The sequence below is a fragment of the Planococcus citri genome, chromosome 4 (genome assembly GCF_950023065.1).
Source record: "Planococcus citri chromosome 4, ihPlaCitr1.1, whole genome shotgun sequence".
NCBI classification, from domain to species: domain Eukaryota; kingdom Metazoa; phylum Arthropoda; class Insecta; order Hemiptera; family Pseudococcidae; genus Planococcus; species Planococcus citri.
Window position 1 is genome coordinate 26499992 of NC_088680.1, and position 18139 is coordinate 26518130.

At 32.0% G+C, this 18139-nt stretch overlaps 2 protein-coding genes across 2 annotated transcripts in view; one reads left to right on the plus strand and one right to left on the minus strand.

Annotated features, from left to right (window-relative positions):
* LOC135843121 (CD151 antigen-like) overlaps positions 1–14279 on the minus strand; it is a 30398-nt gene extending 16119 nt beyond the window's left edge. The window contains exons 1-2 of the mRNA XM_065360873.1: positions 13962–14279; positions 727–877 (exon numbers count right to left, since the gene is read on the minus strand). Of these exons, the coding sequence (XP_065216945.1) occupies positions 727–804 (78 nt within the window). The 5' untranslated portion in view covers positions 805–877; positions 13962–14279. The remainder of the gene's footprint in view (positions 1–726; positions 878–13961) is intronic.
* Positions 14280–16241: 1962 nt separating this feature from the next.
* Positions 16242–18022, plus strand: LOC135843120 (mitochondrial potassium channel-like). The gene is made up of 4 exons (XM_065360871.1): positions 16242–16438; positions 16543–16984; positions 17070–17331; positions 17407–18022. Exons 2-4 carry the CDS (start codon positions 16623–16625, stop codon positions 17785–17787), a joined length of 1005 nt encoding a protein of 334 aa, XP_065216943.1. The 5' UTR covers positions 16242–16438; positions 16543–16622; the 3' UTR covers positions 17788–18022.
* Positions 18023–18139: the final 117 nt, after the last annotated feature.

The following is an 18139-nucleotide window of genomic DNA, read 5'->3' on the forward strand; positions in this document are numbered from 1 at the left end:
GTTATTTTTCATGTTATCTGAAAATTCTGTTTTCTTGAACCCCCCCCCCTCCTCTCCAAAAAAGAAAAAGTAATAATAACAAACAATATTAGAGAATCTGTGATAATATTGAATTAAAAATACGAAGAAACAAAACTGTTTAAAATTTGAAACTTCATTTTTTATGGAAATACCTACCTAATTATCTGATATAAATTGATTTCATCCTGCAACTCGACTTTGGGAGAAGCTGCATCTTCAGTTTTGGTAGGAGTAAAAAATAGGTAGTTGAAATAAATATAGATAGGTACTTGGCTGCTAAAGTGAAATTTCATAAATGGATCAAAAGATACCCCACACTCTAACAGTAGACTGTGACTGCTAAGAGTACATGTAACTACGTAATATTATAATAGGCACCTAATGTCAAAAATCATGTAAAATTTCCCCATTCGAAAGAATCAACTACCGTATCTCTTTCTGGATCCTATTTCGACGCAGTAGAGTTAAAATTATAATATGCAAACAAATCGACCCGGACTGTCAATTTTTACAAATATGTCTATTAATCTAACAAGATATCGTTTAGGTATCTCGTAGGGTTAATCATCGCATTATACACATTAAATATTTGAATTTTGTAAACGCAAATTAGGTGTTAATCGTGTCGCCATGTGCCAAACAACTTTTCAAAGCTAGATAACACGATTCAAAATGATATACTTTGTATCTAGTTAAGTTACTTACCAGAAATAAAATGTTAAAAACGTGGAATAAATATTTGAACACTCCGACAGAACAGCATTTGGACTTTTGACGGGCCATCGATGAGAGACTTGGCTATTCTCGAACGACTGGTTTATTTCCTCGAGTGTTTATGTTTCATAATAACTCGCGCCTAAAAACATAGGTAATAATTTTATACTTAAATCAGACGTCGTTTTTAACAATTCTTAACTGCTTATATTACGTTTAGTAATGGATTTACAAATTAAAATAGCTTTCGAGGGTCGCGAACTGGTGAAAATTTTTTACAACGTGTGACTTTGTTTATTTATAATCATTAAATGTGCACCTTAGGGTGGATTTTTGTGAAAAAAATTGCAAGGTTTTGATTACATATTCTATACGTAGAAACTAGAAACCTTGTTGCTTTAAATAAATTTCTAGCCTTGGAGATGTCACCGAAGGGAAGATATAGGCTCTCAAAGAAAGAGTATTTTCAAAATAATGGCGATTTTTTTGCTTAAGCCCCTACCCAACCTGCTTCTGAAAAAGGCAATGTGTAAATAATATTACAAGATACACCTCCCCCCTCACACTCCAGAAGAGTTAAAAATTACTCTCATAAGCTTAAAATCCACATCAATAATCAGTAAAATCGAAAATTCAAGTCAAGAAGCAAATCATCACCTCATCTATGACCATTTTACCTACTGCTTCTACCAACCTACCTAAGTCATTTCTTCTAAACGAAGAGCATTTTTCAAATTAATCAACGTAATTGGTCCAATTAATCCGAAATTGTACCGAATCATCGAAAACATATCTAGATATTGCTAGTAAACAATCATAAAACGGTTTAATCGTGTTAATAAAAGTTTATAATAAATAATTACATCGTTAAGGGAACCTTTTCTTATTGCCTTTCGCCGACAACGCTATTGGCCATGTAATTCTATATCCAATCAATTATCTCGATAGTCGATGTAACATCTGAGCAAAGGTATTTTTAAATTATTTCTATAAGGAAATTTATTACCGTATTTTGAAAAGCGTCGAAGCGTAGGTAGATATAAGTTTACTATTATGCAATCAGTGCTTCATTATGTGGGTCATTTTTCCGATCTTAGGTAACTCATTATCAGTTTTTAAAACAAAGATTAATAAGTACGAGGTGTATTTGTTTAGTGACAATCGTCACAGGTATATGTTTATATGTAGGTATTTCTTCCACTTGAAAGTTGAATGCCGCGAAATTATGCGAAGAAGATCATCTGTTATGAACTTGGTAAATAAATTCTATGATTTACTATTATGTAGTATAAGACACAAACTGAATGAATGAAAATCCCCCCTTTATATTTATACATGATTGTGTGTTAAAGATGAACATATTATATTTAGGTAGAAATAAGACAGATACCACCTGCAGTAACGGAAATGAAAAATCTTAAAAGGTAAAGCGCGACGACGAACGTGCGTAATGTACCTAATGTTTAAAAATTGCTATAGGTAGGCATGCGGCCGGCATCATTTAAAAAGATCCAAGAAATCTTATCATTTAACATGCGAACACTAAAACAAGTATGATTAAACTTCTATATAAATAAAGACAAGTGGTTGTTTCGTAGGCAGGCTTTATATGTATTTGTTTCATTTAGATATATCTGTTATATTAATCAAATTTCACTTAAGGCTCGAATATGTTTGGGCATGTTGTAATGTATACCTGGTGTATGCTTACTTATAGGCATAGGTACTTGATACTCGTAAGTATAATTTTAGGACAAAATTTGAGCTATTTAATACAATGATGTTCAAGAAAGAGAAGGATGGCCCAAGGAGACAACGTGTTTAATAATAAGTATCTCGCTTAAATATATGTTCGCCGCCTATTTATGTATGTTGTTTTTATCAAGTACTTATACAAGGTGTCCCACTGTCCCAGTCTCCCAGTTCAGATTGGTAAACTCGGATTCCGTTAAAAATAACAGAAAAAAGTAAAAAAAAAATCCTTATTTTTTTCAATTTTTAATATCATTTTTCTGTTTGTTTTTTTTTTAAATTAATTAAATAATTTTACCAATTTTATGTCTAATAATGGTTTAAATTTATTCCATTGAAATGTTATTTTGGTGGATGCAATTTTTCAATTTTTTTCTAGAAGTTGATGAACTTAATTTTCGAGTTTTGGTTTTTTTCCAAAATTTTAAACATGATTTTCGTTTTTTTTTTTTTTTTTTTTTTTTTAATCAAATTGCAGAAACATATTGAATACATACAATGAATTATTAATTAGGTACTTAGTCTGATAATTTATAAAATTTTCTCAAAAGAAGTTGTTTCTTTGCCCATTTGCCCAAGCTTATGACTTATGACATAAGTTCTTCAGGCCAGACGAGGGGAGGGGGAGAGGGGAAACTTATAGGTTTTTATTTCAGCAATATGATTCTTGTCAACATACTTCTCAACTTGAATGGTGAGTTATAACTTTTGAATGTTTTTTACCTACATTGAGACCATTAAGTAAATGTGGTTCTCAACAAAAAAAAAAAAACCCCAAAAAAAAACTGAAAAAGCATTGTAAGGTGGACTTTTTTGAAAGATCAATTTTGAAAACCGAACTCCAAGTTCAGATTTTCAATGAAATTTAAAAAAAAAAAATCTATAAATGTATCATCTAGGATGGGTTGTTTTCAGTATTGCCAACCCAATTTCCAAAAAATACAAATTTAAATACAATTTTTTCTGTACAAATGAATCAAAATACCTTTGTGCGAAAATTTCTCGTTCCCCCTCCTCTTCCTCTTCGACTTTCCAAGCCCCATTGCAATTCATAAAAATTATTTCAAGTTGCTTTGTGCATTTATAAACACCCCCCCAAAAAAAAAAATTTTTTTTTTGTAGTATGGTTAGTTAATTGCAATTTTGAATTTTAGGTACCTACCTCTACCTACTTATGTTGAAAAAAGTGAGGGGAAAAACTATTAAAAACATTTTAATTAGAGGTTCGTTTTTTAAAAATAGAACTTTGTGAGTTTAGAGCACCATGAAAAGTGAATAAAATGTGCTCGTTTTGATCTCATTTTCAGCAGAATTTTATTTGGTATCTATCACTTTATAATGTAAGTACATATATTGTACCTATTTATCTCAAGTTTCGTAAATCTTATAAAATTATCCCTTTTCATAATATTTATATTTAGCTATTCAATGATCTATGTTTAAAATTGCACCTACTTGCAAGAATTAATGATGTGTGATATATCAAACTGTATGTTTTTGAGGATGTAGATCACGAATCTGACAATATTTTTTTCGTAGAGGTCAATGGTGGGGGCTGAGGGGGTGAAAATGGTTAAAAATTCAAAATTGACTATAATGATGTGTGATATGTCGAAATGTATGTTTTCGAGGTTGTAGATCACGAATTTGGCAATATTTTTTTCGTAGGGGTGAATGGTGGGGGATGAAGGGGTGAAAAATTCAAAATTTGACCATAATGATGTGTGATATATCGAATTGTATATTTTTGAGGGTGTAGATCACGAATTTGACAATATTTTTTTCGTAGGGGTGAATGGTGGGGGATGAAGGGGTGAAAAATTCAAAATTTGACCATAAGGTATCTTTCTTTTTCCCCACAAAATGAAGAAAACCATCGAGATATCTATACTCATTATAAATTCCCTGGCAAAATCGCCACTGTTTACCTGAATGTCGAGAAGGACTTTTTTTTGGAGTTGACAATGCTAGTTGTTTTTCAATTTTCTTGAAATTTAATTTAATAGAGGACAGCAAGAAATAATGGCTCAAAGACCTTAACAAATGTAGAAAACATTTTCATTTTTGATCAAAAAGTGGACATTATTTTAAATTTTAAAGAAAAACTGAATAGGTAGGTTCTTACTTTATTTTTGAAGGGATAACGGAAACTTAATTGTACAAAAGCTATTAAACTTTGTTTTTTTAAAAAAAGTTTCTGGTAAAAACTTAATAGAAAAAAAAACTTTTTCACAAAAAAAACTCACTCCAAAATTGTTTGCTACGTAACAAAATTTGTTTCATGGTTCAAAATTTAAAAAAATGAAAACTTCTTTTTAATAAAACTTTTTTAGAAAAAGTTTCTACAATAAACATTTTTAAAAAACGAAATCATCCATTTTTTGGTGGTGGGGAGAGGGGCTCTTTTTAATATGAGAAAACTTGCGGGAAATTCGGTTTTTGAAAAAAAAAGACATTGCATTAGAAGAGAGAGGGGACGTGAAAAATTTCCAGGAGGCTCTTACATTTCAAACACTTCTTGCAACAATGAAATTCGAATAAAAAGTCCAGGAACATTACTAAGCAGGTACCTAAAATATAAATAACTTGCTTGGATTCTTTCAAGCACAAATTCAAAAATTCCATAGGTATTTGAATTTTTTTATTTCTTTAACTAAGTAAGTATGTGTGCTAAATTCACATTTATTTATCAAGAAAATTTATATGAAACTGATAATGTTGCGATAAATCAACAAAACATCACGTAGAATGACTTTTCGTAAAATTTTGTCGCTTTCGTGGAAATTTATGTGTATTTTTTATGGTTGTTGTAGGTTTTTCAAAAAAGCATATAGCTATGATCGAGTTGGTAATATTGAATTTTCCATTTTATTCAAATGAATTTTTGCAGAAGTGAAGGTGTTGGTACAGAAACGTTGACCTTTCAAAAGGTTTTACCTACTGGACTTTTTTTTTTTTTTTTTTTTGAAAACATTGTTTTATAGCTACCTTGTTCAAAGTTGTGTAAAAAAAATTGCTTAAAAATACCTAACTTTAAAAAAAAAATTATATATACCTAAGAATAGGTAGGTATATTTATGAGTGTAAAATTATTTTAAATCAATTTTTATTAAAAATCAATTATTAATTAATTACTATAAGTTTTACACTTTTATTTTAGGTTTTTAATAATAAAAAATAAAAAGTTATCTTGGATTTTTACGAAAATCGTGAGGAAATTCACCTCAACATGTGAGATTACCTAGAAAATATTCGAGCTTGTCAGCTGTACAGCGAGCTGATCTCATCCTGCATTCTTCTATACTTCGTGGAATTTAGGGCAAGTTTATATAGTACGAAATCATGTACGAAATTAAGTACCTATACTCGAATTTTTCAAATATTGGAACACTATCAGACAAACCGCAAACACCATTTCCAACATACAGCCACAACAAACGATCAGTTCCAGCTTAAGATTAAAAATAAAACACTGTTTACCGCAATAAAAAAAAACTTTATTCTCCATGAAAATCATTGCAAATGTTCGCGTTTGCGACGGTAGTGCAAGTACACGAGAGAGAAATAGTGGAACAAATCGAAAGTACCTAGACCTACGTATCAAAAGCACACTATAGGCTCTATTTTCGTTTTATGTAGTTTCATAAATAACTTCGCCTCGTTGTTTTAATTATGCTAATCTATTTGCGATTGCTGATTGGCATTTTCATAAAACGTGACCGAAAGCTAGATAGGAACATCTATAATAATAGTTGATTACTTTCGTAGCGTGAATTTTTTTTTTTTGTTTTAATTTCATTTTGTACTGTATCTGCTGCGTCTGGCCATCATTGTATAGCATCATTAAGCTTTCAATATCGTAGAGTAATATTCTAAAACAAATATCTATAAGTACATGGCCTGACTTGATGAAACGAGCATGTAATATTTTCCAGTCCAAGTAACAACGCTGGGCGGATATAGCGCAATAATACATAATCACGAGTGATTTGGTACCTAAATGACACGTGACTTTGTTCATACATAGTCCTTTTAGAAAATTATATCGTGATTTTGGGCGATGAAATCGGGGGTCTTTATAGATTTTTATTACGTTGTCGATGGTCGATGTGTCGTTTGACTAAGACATTATTTTTATTTCGCTGAACACATAATAAAATAATTACTGTAACGCTTCAAGGAGAAATACCTCTGCCCAACTCGTATAGCATCACAGTATTCTCTTTTTACGTAGGAGTATCCACACAACACACCTACGAATATTACTCGTAGTTTTTTTCCAGCTATCGAAATTATCCGATAAATAAGATCACGAATTTGCATCGTAATTACTCATTTATGTTGAATTGAAATACCGACATCGCATAACGATCGACACAAAAACTGCATAGATGACGACATCATATACCTACCTAGATGCAAACGTCGTGAAAATCTTACAAAATTACTATCATCGGAGTCGTTGACCTCGTGAAAATCCTTATGCCTGAGTAATTGTACGATTATAGGTATCTGTCTGCTTTCATCGAGAATGAGTAGCCGGTACATGCCTGCGTAGAATTTTTATACCCAAAAGCATAATACTTAATATTATGAAACTACTCCACAAACAATTTGGTCTAAAACGTATCCGTTACTAATAATAAACCAAGCTTATTCTATTTTCGAGCATTTTTTCCCGACCGCTATTTATCATCTCGTCTCATCACATAAAAGACATCAGACACGTTGGAAAAAGTAGATTAATCTTTCCAAAAAGCAACTTTACCCACTTCCAACTTCCACTTCCACTTCCGATATAAGCTGTTAATCTAATATGGTTTTTCGAGTGTTCTGCTGTATTCTCCATGAACGGCCAAAGTTAATATTTATCTCTTCCGTCGTTGTTGCATATAGGCTTTTAGAGAATACCGATGATCGAATTTATAGGTGGTAGGTATTAAAGTGTTGGTTTAGGTGTATTCATTTCCTCAATACTTGATCATAAAATTACGCCAACTTACCTACGAGTAAACCTACTACACAGGTTGTTTATTATGTTCGAGATTATCTGATAATGCAAAAAAATTGTTGCGATCGAATTGATTACGATATTAAAATGATTTATGATCTGTTTGAAATGGCTACTTATTGAGATTTTATTGCATCTAATACAAATAAATATGTTATCTAATGATACCTTATGGTTCTGGATCTTATGGAAATGGATTTTAGTTCGGAAAATATTTTTGAATTTTACGTCGTTATTATGTGTACCTAAACTACCTACTCACTTTGGAATTGCTGTGTTGCAATTTGCAAGCTGAAGCTTCTAAAAAAAATAACACTTTTTTTTAAATTGACACTCAACAAGAGGGCTTGTGGGTTTTACAACATTACAATTTTTAAAATCTCTCGAAAGTTCATATGATCCATGGGTTTGCTGGATTTAAATTGGAGCTGATTTCGAATTACTAGGTAATTCTTTTATGCAACCGTCTCTTCATAACTCATACCTCAAAAATATTAAAAAAAAAAAAAAAAAAACGCAAGACGACAGGTTGTTGGGGACTTTGCTAGCTGATTTCGAATTTTTAGGTAATTCTTTTATGCAACCGTCTCTTCATAACTCCTACCTCAAAAATATTTAAAAAAAAACAAAAAACACAAAAGACAATGGGTTGTTGGGGACTTTGCTACAAAAAGAACATGAAAAATAAATAAAAAAATAAAAACATCAACTTTTATTTTAAAAGTCAATTTTTTAGAAAATGAAGTCAATCCTCGCCCGACGCCCCCCCCCCAAATTGAATAGAAAAAGTAGTGCCTATCACATTCAAGTTAACACCTTCCAAAACATACTAGGTAGGTAAGGTAAGTACTCAACGTTTCGCATAACTTCGACATTTTTTTTTAAATCTCGGAGGAAGTGTCCTCATTTTACTGAAAATGTTTATTATGAAAGTTTCAAATACGAACCAATGAGAATATCAAGTTGATATTTCCCATTTTTTCAGAATTTTAATTCAGCATTTAGACCTCATTTCCCATGTTGAATTACCAAACAAAAAAATAACTAAAAACGGATATATACTTCAGTTTTTATTTATTCAATTTATTGAGAATTGCATTCAACCTTCAACGAAATCGCAAGTTTCACTGTTGAGAGGATACTCGCCGTTCAAGATGACCGTCACAACATGTCTACTTACTTCTAGCTGAAATAAAATCGAGAAAAAAATCTTACATCTTTTATAAACATTGTAGAAGAGACTTACTTTTGGTCAAAATTTTAAAAAAATCTGTTTTTTTTTAAAAATTGAAATTGCCAAAAAGAGTTGTTTTTTTTGCTACAATTGCAGAAAATTCTCCTTTTTCTATAGTCAAAATTTCCAGAAAGTCCTGCTTTTTTGTCCAAAACTACAAAAAAAATCAAAACAGTTTTTCATAAAAATTACCAAAAAACTTTAGTTTTTATTGCCAAAATTGCAAAAAATCCTACTTTTTTGTAAAAACTAAGTATAAAAAACGCATTATTTTCTCTAAAAATTTCCAAAAAGTAAGTAAGTAAGTAAGTAGTGAGTACCTATAAAGGTATTGTTTTTTTGTCAAAATTGCAAAAAAAAGGAACTTTTTTCAGTCAAATTTTCCAGCGCACATTTCTTTTTATTGACACAAATAGTATATTACACAACGAGGGCCGAAAAATCACTTTTTCTCCGAGTTTAGTGAAGTAATTTTTCCTGAACGAGGGTGAAAAGTACTTATTTTTACATCCGAGCGATTCTCGCGAGGTTGGAAAAGTAGTACTTTTCACCCCTAGATAGGAAAATAGTTTTTCTTTGTAAAAATTTCAAAAAAAATCTTACTTTTAAACACTATAAAACAGACCTTTTTTCAACCTTTTTTTAGCTAAAAATTGCCAGAAAGTTCCTGATACCTACTTTTCATTGGTTAAAATTGCAAAAAAAATCCACTTCTTGTATAGATAATTACAGGGAAGCTCGTTTTTATCAAAAATCCCCAACTTTTTTTTACAAAAATTCCACGAAATTCTTACAGTTGGAAATTAAATTTTTAGAGAAAATTTATACGAGGGATTTGCTGTTCGGACTTTGGAGAATATTATTTCAAGTAATCCCATTCGACCATTCAGTCGGGAAAAATCTATTGGGGGAAATGTTCATTCGTGGTGAAGACAGGAATAATGGAAATGGAATTGGGGATTGTCCTATTCCACCATTTTCTGACATTCTGAAGTCTCCAGCAGGATTTCAGATTTTTCCAGCATTTTAAAATTGTCCCTTGTCTTTATATACTTATTATGCAATATTTTCAAACGCGGTTCTTTCTGTTCTTATCGTTCTTTATTCTCGTTCTCCTTTACTGTTTCCATTAATTCCATTGTTAAAAAGATAAAAACTGAAAATTTCACAGTAGAAGCTGGTTGTAAATCGAACTTCTCAACACTTGGTTCAGTTTAAAAATTTTGTATCCACTTGGAGATGACAAAAAATTTTCAATTTTCACACCTTAATTCCTTCTTTTAAAGTTACAACGATGATTTTTTCACCAAATAAGGATCATAAGTGTGTAAAATTTTGATTTTTTTACGAATTTTTCAAAAATTGGCAAGAACAATAAGGTGTGAAAATGATTCCTGTTCTTTCGTTCCTCTAGACTCTAGAGAGATAAAAACCCCAGTTCTTGGTTCTGTTTCTGGTTCTTCACTTCTTCAGCAAATTTTTCAAGCGTTAGCCGACCAAATGATTTATTTTCCAGCTTTTTTTGAGGTTTTCTGAAATGAATATTCATCTGATTCAGTTTCAGTTTCACGTATTTTTCAATTTTAATTTTTCAGTTTATCTCTTTTCCTTTTCTCAGTTTTTCCGTTTTTTTGCTGTGAATGCTGTAGTTGTAGATTTCCTTTCCTCTCAATTTTTCTCATTTGTGATCTGTCACGAGAAAACCAGGTTAGTGTCCAAAACGTAAATTTTACAGGAAGGACGTTTGAAGTTTTGAATCTATGTGTTCGGTTCGGCGATCTATGATTCGTAGGTCCCTGAAACTTGGACCACTTTTGGCCACAAGGGGTGCCAACATAACCTGACATTTTTTTTCAAAATCAGGGTTGCCAAAGGCCAATAATCGAAATTTCCCTAAATCGATTTTTTCGATTTTTTAAAATTTTGCGTCAAAAATTTCGCGAAAACTATTAAGAATGAATTATTAATATAAAATAAAGTTATTTATTGAGTTTTTCAATTTGTTCAAAAATTTTGTTCAAGGTGAAAAGAGTTGATTTTTCCAGCTTAAGCCTCATTCAAATTTCAATAAAATGGCACTAATCCTCCAAATATAGGCCGATTGCCCCAAAAATTTGCATATTGACTCTCCAGAACATACTTTTCAAGAAAATCACAAAAAAAAAAATTTTCAAACTTTTTTTGTAGTTGCTCTATTTTTTTAACTTTGAATTTAGGGTCAAAAGAATCGTTCGCGAACGTTTTAACCACCACAGGCGGATTCTGCACACTGAGTACTACCAATATCCATAAAAAAACCAAATCGATTTTTTGGACACTAACCTGGTTTTCTCGTGACAGATCACATTTGAAAAAAAAAATTGAAAAGCCGAAAGGTGAAACTGAAAGCTAAATAAAAGCTAGAAACCAAGGGATTTTTTGGAAGCTAAAAGCTAAACGTTAAAAAGCTTTAAGAATTTGAAAAGCCTAAAGCTAAAGTTTCATAATTTTTTTTAAAAGCTAAAGACAAAAGTGTTCGGACATCGATGACGTCAGAGATCATCTATACAAATTGCAAACGATGATGTCATAAATCTTTTGCTCGCGTGTTCTTGTTTACGATTGGTTCATCGAACCATTATCAGTAGTTCGGAATGTCTGCACGTGAGTTTTGTTTTCGCCTTTCGAAATTTTGAAAAATTCAATTCCTAAATCGTGTTACACTCGGTTACAGTTGTTGTTGTTGTGAATAATTGAAACACTTAGATTATTTATATTCTGTTTCGGCATGCGGCATGCTTCTCGTGATAATATCAAATCGATTCCGGTTCAATAACAATGGCTAGTGAAACACCACTCTTGTGCTCAACTCATTAAGGACATCTTTCATCGTCGTTCCAGTTGTAGAATCCGGAAGAGGGTAAGTGAATAAGTAATCTATCAAATAATCATACAAGCGGCAAATTCCTCAACACCCTCGTATGTATCTCACTCAAGAATCAAGAATGTTAAATCATCCAACATATTAATGTAAACAAACCGAACGACAGACACACGATGAAGCTGTATTCGTAACTATTTGTATCGGATTGGCGAGAATCAGAATCGTAAAATCGTACGTGCCGGAGAGATGAATAATATATTATTATTATTATTAATTCGCCATCCGATAGGATTACCTTTCGAGTTGATTATTATGTTTGAAAAACCGCTACCGAAGCGTTTGGTCGTTTCATATTACAAAATGTTGTAGACGTACAGGAAGCATATCTCAGAACTGACTGCGAGAGTTTACCTAAGGCTACAAAACAAAGTTGCTTTGTACATCACAGTACTACTATACATACTTTTGCTTTGCTTCATACTGTGAACTGTGGGAAATGCAAACTAGATAAAAAATGCTGATAGTTGGAATTGTCACGTTATTATTCTAACACGTGTACGCGGTATGTTATTATATGATTAATCCAAGCTGAGCTGGAAGTAAAAAATTTCTGTACTAAGAATAGGTAAGAAGTGAGTAAGGTACCCTCGAACTGGTTCTCTCTGCGGTAATGACCAATTTAGGAGTGGAAAATAGCATCTTTACTTTGAAACTACACCGCAGCATGCACATGTCGATGAATTCGGCGAATTCATTTTGTCACCAGATCGGTACCAGGTACAATAAAAAAGAAGATTTCACTTTTCGTTCAAATCAATTCTTCTTCTGGCGACGTAGTCGTAGGCGTAGGTATTATAGAGATGCTGGTATATATAAAGGTGCTACCTATGAAAGGTATAACACGGTGGCCAGCATACCGTAGCTAAATATCATTCAAATTCTAACAATACTAAACACGTTTCTATGCCTCTTTCAGTGTCCAAAAAGGTTAGCAAAATGCAACAATAAGATGTCGATTTCGTTCTGTCGTAAAATAAGTATACCATACCTTAGGGGTCGTAACTCGTAAATTACCATCCAGTCAATAGCATCTATAGGTACCTAACGGTAGCCCTGAACGAGTTAGCCTATAAGTTGTTTTATTACTGTCCGAATCTACGATGGGACTTCCGTATGTACGAATTTTTTTTACAATTTTCATTGCCGGAAGGAAGATATCGAGTGAAGTATGCAATTGGTACGGAAATACGAAGATAAAGTTATAATATCTATTGAAGTATTGAGGTCCAGATAGTTTTATCGTTCTGGAATTTAATGATGCGAGTTATCTGTTTGTGTAATTGCCTGATAGGTAGTATATAGATTCAATTTAGGAAACAGATGATGATAATGAGATGGACGAAATGACCTTCATCAAAGGGTTTCCTCCAGGTTAGTTTTAAATAAATGGCCATTTCATTTAGGAATTGGGAAATTTCATTGTATTGTAGGAAAAGTTTTCCTGTTTAGTTTTTTCATTTTATTATATATTTTGCAAATGCATTGTCTGAGCTGTGCCCTTCAACCGTCCAACATTGACAAGTTGACCTGAGAAAAGGTGTAATTGAAAAAAGTCATTTATACTTCAATTCGTGAAAAAAATACCATAAAATATAACCTGTCAGCAGAACCAATTTACTGCACTTGTCATATGCAAATTGATAATTTCTTAACTATGTACGAGTATTTTCACCTTAACGAAACTTTAAAGTCATTAGACGTTTTATAAAAAAAAGGTAAAAATTTACTATACGTTGGGCAGATAGGTATAATATTTTGTGCACTATGAATGTAATTTCTAATTTCAACGATGGGAAACCGGTTGGTGTTTTTTTTTCAAACCATTAAATAAACTACATCGTGAATAAGGTATGAACGAAAAGACAAATGCATTACGGATACTACAAAAGCAAATAAATTTATATTCAGAGCTGGTTCCTAGTGTCACGCTGTACACGTTTTTTTTCTTTCTCTAGTACAGTTGCGATGTCATTATCAAAATAAATAATTGTTTTTTTCTTTGTAGTGATAATTGAGGAAAACTGCTCGAGCTATGAGATGAGAATATCAAACATTTTGACATGTTTTTTTTTTCAAAACAAAATCTATTGCTAGAAGATAAAACTCGTACCTAGTAGGTATTACAAAGAGTAATAAAAATTGATAAGATAAATAGGTGTTTAATTAATTCACAGAATTTTACCTTGACCTTGCCATTATATTACGTAAGTTTCTCTTTTCAGTTTGAAAAAAAATTTTCGGTAAAAAATTGGCTTAAAAACATAGCTTAAAAATAACGTAATTTAAGTCTTATAAATTCCACTCACTTGTTTCCATCGTAAAAATATTCCAAAATTTGTTCATTTTTTGTTTGAAAAAAATTCACATTATCGAATTAAAGTTGTAAAAATACCCGACACAGACACCACTCGAATTGATTTAATAGTCTATAATGCGATAAAGCTGTAAAATATCGTATCATATCGTCAACATTACAAATGAAATTCGAAAATCTCGCGTTTCGCGGGTAGATAAGAGATTCGAGCTTGTAGGATACACGAAATAAGCACGCGGTACGTGAATATACTGAACCGCCGTTTTGTGTAATGTTGACTTAGCCCGAACTGAAAATCCTGATTATACCATGACGTAGTAATCGCCACTCCTCTCGAAACGCGAAAACGAAATCGTTTTTTTTTTCAAACTTCGAAGTACCAGATACACTCTATATCGATGATTGGTATTACTCGTAATTGAGCAGTTGTTCATGTGTATCATTTCCTATCGTACTCGTATTAAAGTTTTGCCTAAATTATAACATTACAATGCCGGTAGTAATTTGATGGTGCTATTCTTCCATTTGCCGGTTCATCAAACTCCATACCAGATGATTTTGGTGAAGTGGGACAAGGTCGTTGATCATTTTGTATCGATTGGTATCTTTGGGATGGGTAATTAAGTGATCGATGATGATGATTAAGCTGTCGGATGCACACTGGGCAGGTTTCAATCGAGTAGGATGGTACTCTCGGAGCGAAATACTTTCGAGTAATTGTGGAAAAATGTAAAAAAGATGGCATTTAATGGTCGTGAATCAAGATGGGAATTTCTCTTGAATTCTATCTTAGTGGAATGATCTTCCAAGATATGAATCAGCATAATTGATTAGCCTTTCGTTTTTGCAAACTAACTTATACCAACGAGCATAAATTATCGATAATTATCTAGGTACGAGTAGGTACCTATGTACTTACTCGGTACTCGGTTTCTATTTTGCAGTTTATTAGGCTTTGCTTCGGTTATAGTTATTCTTAGAATATTACAGAAACTAATTCTAAATTTATTTGAAAGTATGTAAGTAATAAGTTATACGTTACGTAAATCATTATTTTATTAATGAGCGTAATGAACCTTCATTGGTTTTATGTTAGGCCTATCTGCTTACTTTTACTTTGGTCTTTTTTAATGTAATCTCTTTTGGAGATTGATCCATACATCCTCTTCCCTCCTCCTTTTCCTCTTTATGTGTGAAAAATGTCAAAAAAATTATATTTTAAAGATTAGTTAGAAAAGAAGAATTATCATTAGGTAGTAGGTACCTATCTAGCAAAAATTCCGAAATCAATTCATGCGGTATTTTTTCATTTTTCCTTGTGATTTTTTAAAATTCTCGTTTCGATACCCAATGTATTGTGTTCCATAAGGCATACCCCTCCTTATCCTTTCATTGAAAGGCCTGGGCTTTAGCTTTACCAAGTCTGTCTAGTTATAATTGGGTCGGCGATTTTTATTGCAGCAATGTTATTGAACTTGTAAAAAACAAAAAAATAATTATCATCATAAATGACTCGCAATTTCAAAATTTTTTCAGGGGGATTGGGGTGAGGAGGAAGCGTTGAATCGAGGATGCTATTTTTGATGAAATTTTTTTGAAAACTTTTTTACTGCAGTTTAAGATGCTTGAGAATGAAAGAGCTTGAAATTACATTTTTTTAAAATGCCCCAAGTCCTCAAAAAATAAAGAAAATTGATCCCACTTTAAAATTACCTCCAATAGCTGAATTGTTTCATTTTAAGAATTTTTCTGGCCAAAAAACTGGAAGCTTTTCAAATAGGTACATGATCTTGAATCGAACAAACGAGGAGGAAGATGAAATGCAATGTAAATTTTCAAAACCAGTATTGTGATGATGTGATGAACTTATTTTTCTTGCTCTTTCAATGTACATCCTTTCTACTCAAGTTCATATGATTACAGTTGCGTTCGAGTTGACGTTGATGAGCTGTTTTTTAATAAGAAAATGTAAAATGTTCAATGTTACCTAATTATCCAATTATACTCTTTTTAACGAAAGAAAGAAGTATGAAACGTGGACGACTGAAGTTTTCAATCAAGTTCTTAGTCTTAGATCACTTTGTAAAAAATGATTAAAAATAAAAAATTATTAAAATTTAAAAAAAGTGAAAAATTGAGCTCATGTTCCTCGCAGCAAAGTGTTTCGCGTCAATTTCGAGTTAAATACACGTATTTACCGTAAATTACCGCGTAATTGCATCAGTTCGTCGTAAAATTCGCGTTTTAGCATCCGCCATGTTTATTTTTGAACAGCTGATGAATTTTTGTAATCAATTCTCTAATCAGTTTTGCAAGTTTTGGTGTTTTTCGACGTTTTTTACGAAAAAGTATGCAAAGTATAAACAGTGGACTCGAATTAATTATAAAATTTGGCTTGGTTTCAACATTTCCCCATTTGCCATTCGTAGGAAACATTCAACTGATGAAGTTTTCACATCTATCTCTCTGGTGAGTATATGAAACCCAACCCTCGATGAACTTTCATCATCTTCTTGGTTGAAGTATATTTTGTGTTTTGAATAAATTTCAAACACGTTTTGTTATCATTTCAGATATGGGACGATATTGAATTCGTATTACACGCAGTGTTTGTTTACTTTTTAATCGAAAAGTTTGAAATCGAAACACAATCATGGATGTGATATTCATGTCTCGAAAGTATTACCTGAATATTTTACGAAGAAATTACGTGAATATAATATGCAAACCACGCCAATCGAACCATTCAACGTTATCGTCTAGTACGGATAAACAACTAATTGCCAATCAGTTAGAATCGGTTAAAAGTAAAGTGTATGATTTTATGAAATGGTACGAACAGTTGACCGGTATCGATGAGATACGAATAGCTCAGAATAAAGTTATCGAAGCTCAAGATAGATTCGCAGCAGCTCAGGAAAAACGACGAGAGGTTACTTTAGAATTGAATGATGTTAAGAATAAGATTAAAGATTTACAAGAAGAGTTGTCTTCCACTTCCAGAGGAGAAGAAAGGTGGGTATATTTTGCACGTGTGCCAGTCTGTCATCATAATTAGTTCTAAACTCATTTTAATTTTGTAATACTCGTTTGTCTACAGGTATATTACGTTGATTACCAAAGAACATAAGTTATTGAAAGATGAAATACGACTGACTGATAAATTTAACTTGTACGAAAGAGAAGAACGTGAATTATTTACTACTTTATCGACTGCGGTCAAAGATAGTCACGAAAGAGAACGAATTCAAGCCAATAAAACGAAGTATTTATCCATTATTGGTTCTATTGTCGGTGCTTTGATCGGAATAGCCGGATCTACGTTGAATAATCGATCGAAAATTGTCGAACTAAAAAAGATGGTACGCTTTTCGAACTGTTTTTTTAAAATCTATTGATATAGACTGTAATTAATTAGAAAAATTTTCCGTTTTTAGGTGTTACAATCGACCGAAGAAGGTAAAAAGGAATTGGAAAGTGTCTGCAAACAACTCGAACAAACTACCAAAACGTTAGTTATTCCAGCCAAAATGGATGACGCTATAATTCAAAAACTAAACGAATTATCCCAATCAGTTCAGAATCTGAATGTAAACCCAGGGAAAAACAACAATCTAGAATTATCATTGACTCGAATCGAGAAAAACGTTAATTCGTTAGTTCAACATCACTTAAACGTATCACCGGAAGTCGCAGAAAGCACAGAGTTACCTTCTACCAACGATATATTTACTTTAAGTAATATTAAAGATGATATTTCCTACGCTGTAATTTCCTGTTTCTCGGTGTACTTTTTGTACAAGTTACTTTTCTCGTAGTTGTTCTCATCAATCGTTCCATAATCGCATTTCTGTGATATTTTATAAAGAACGAGACATTTTTGTGACGTAGCTGCATTTAATATTATATGTAATTTAAATAATAAAAAAATGCATCAACGATTGTATACCATTCGTAGAGTTTTTAGGTGATGAAATGATTCCAGTACAGATGGAAATTGTGTTATTATGTCATAGAACGAAGAGTATTTATAATAAAGTATTTCTTATTTCACCGACGTGTTTATAATGTTTTTTCTTCTCTTGAGGCGAATTTAATTTTTCAAACGTTCTGACGAAAAATTATATGCTACTGGGACGGAACGAAGGGATCTTTAAAAATAGATCGTAA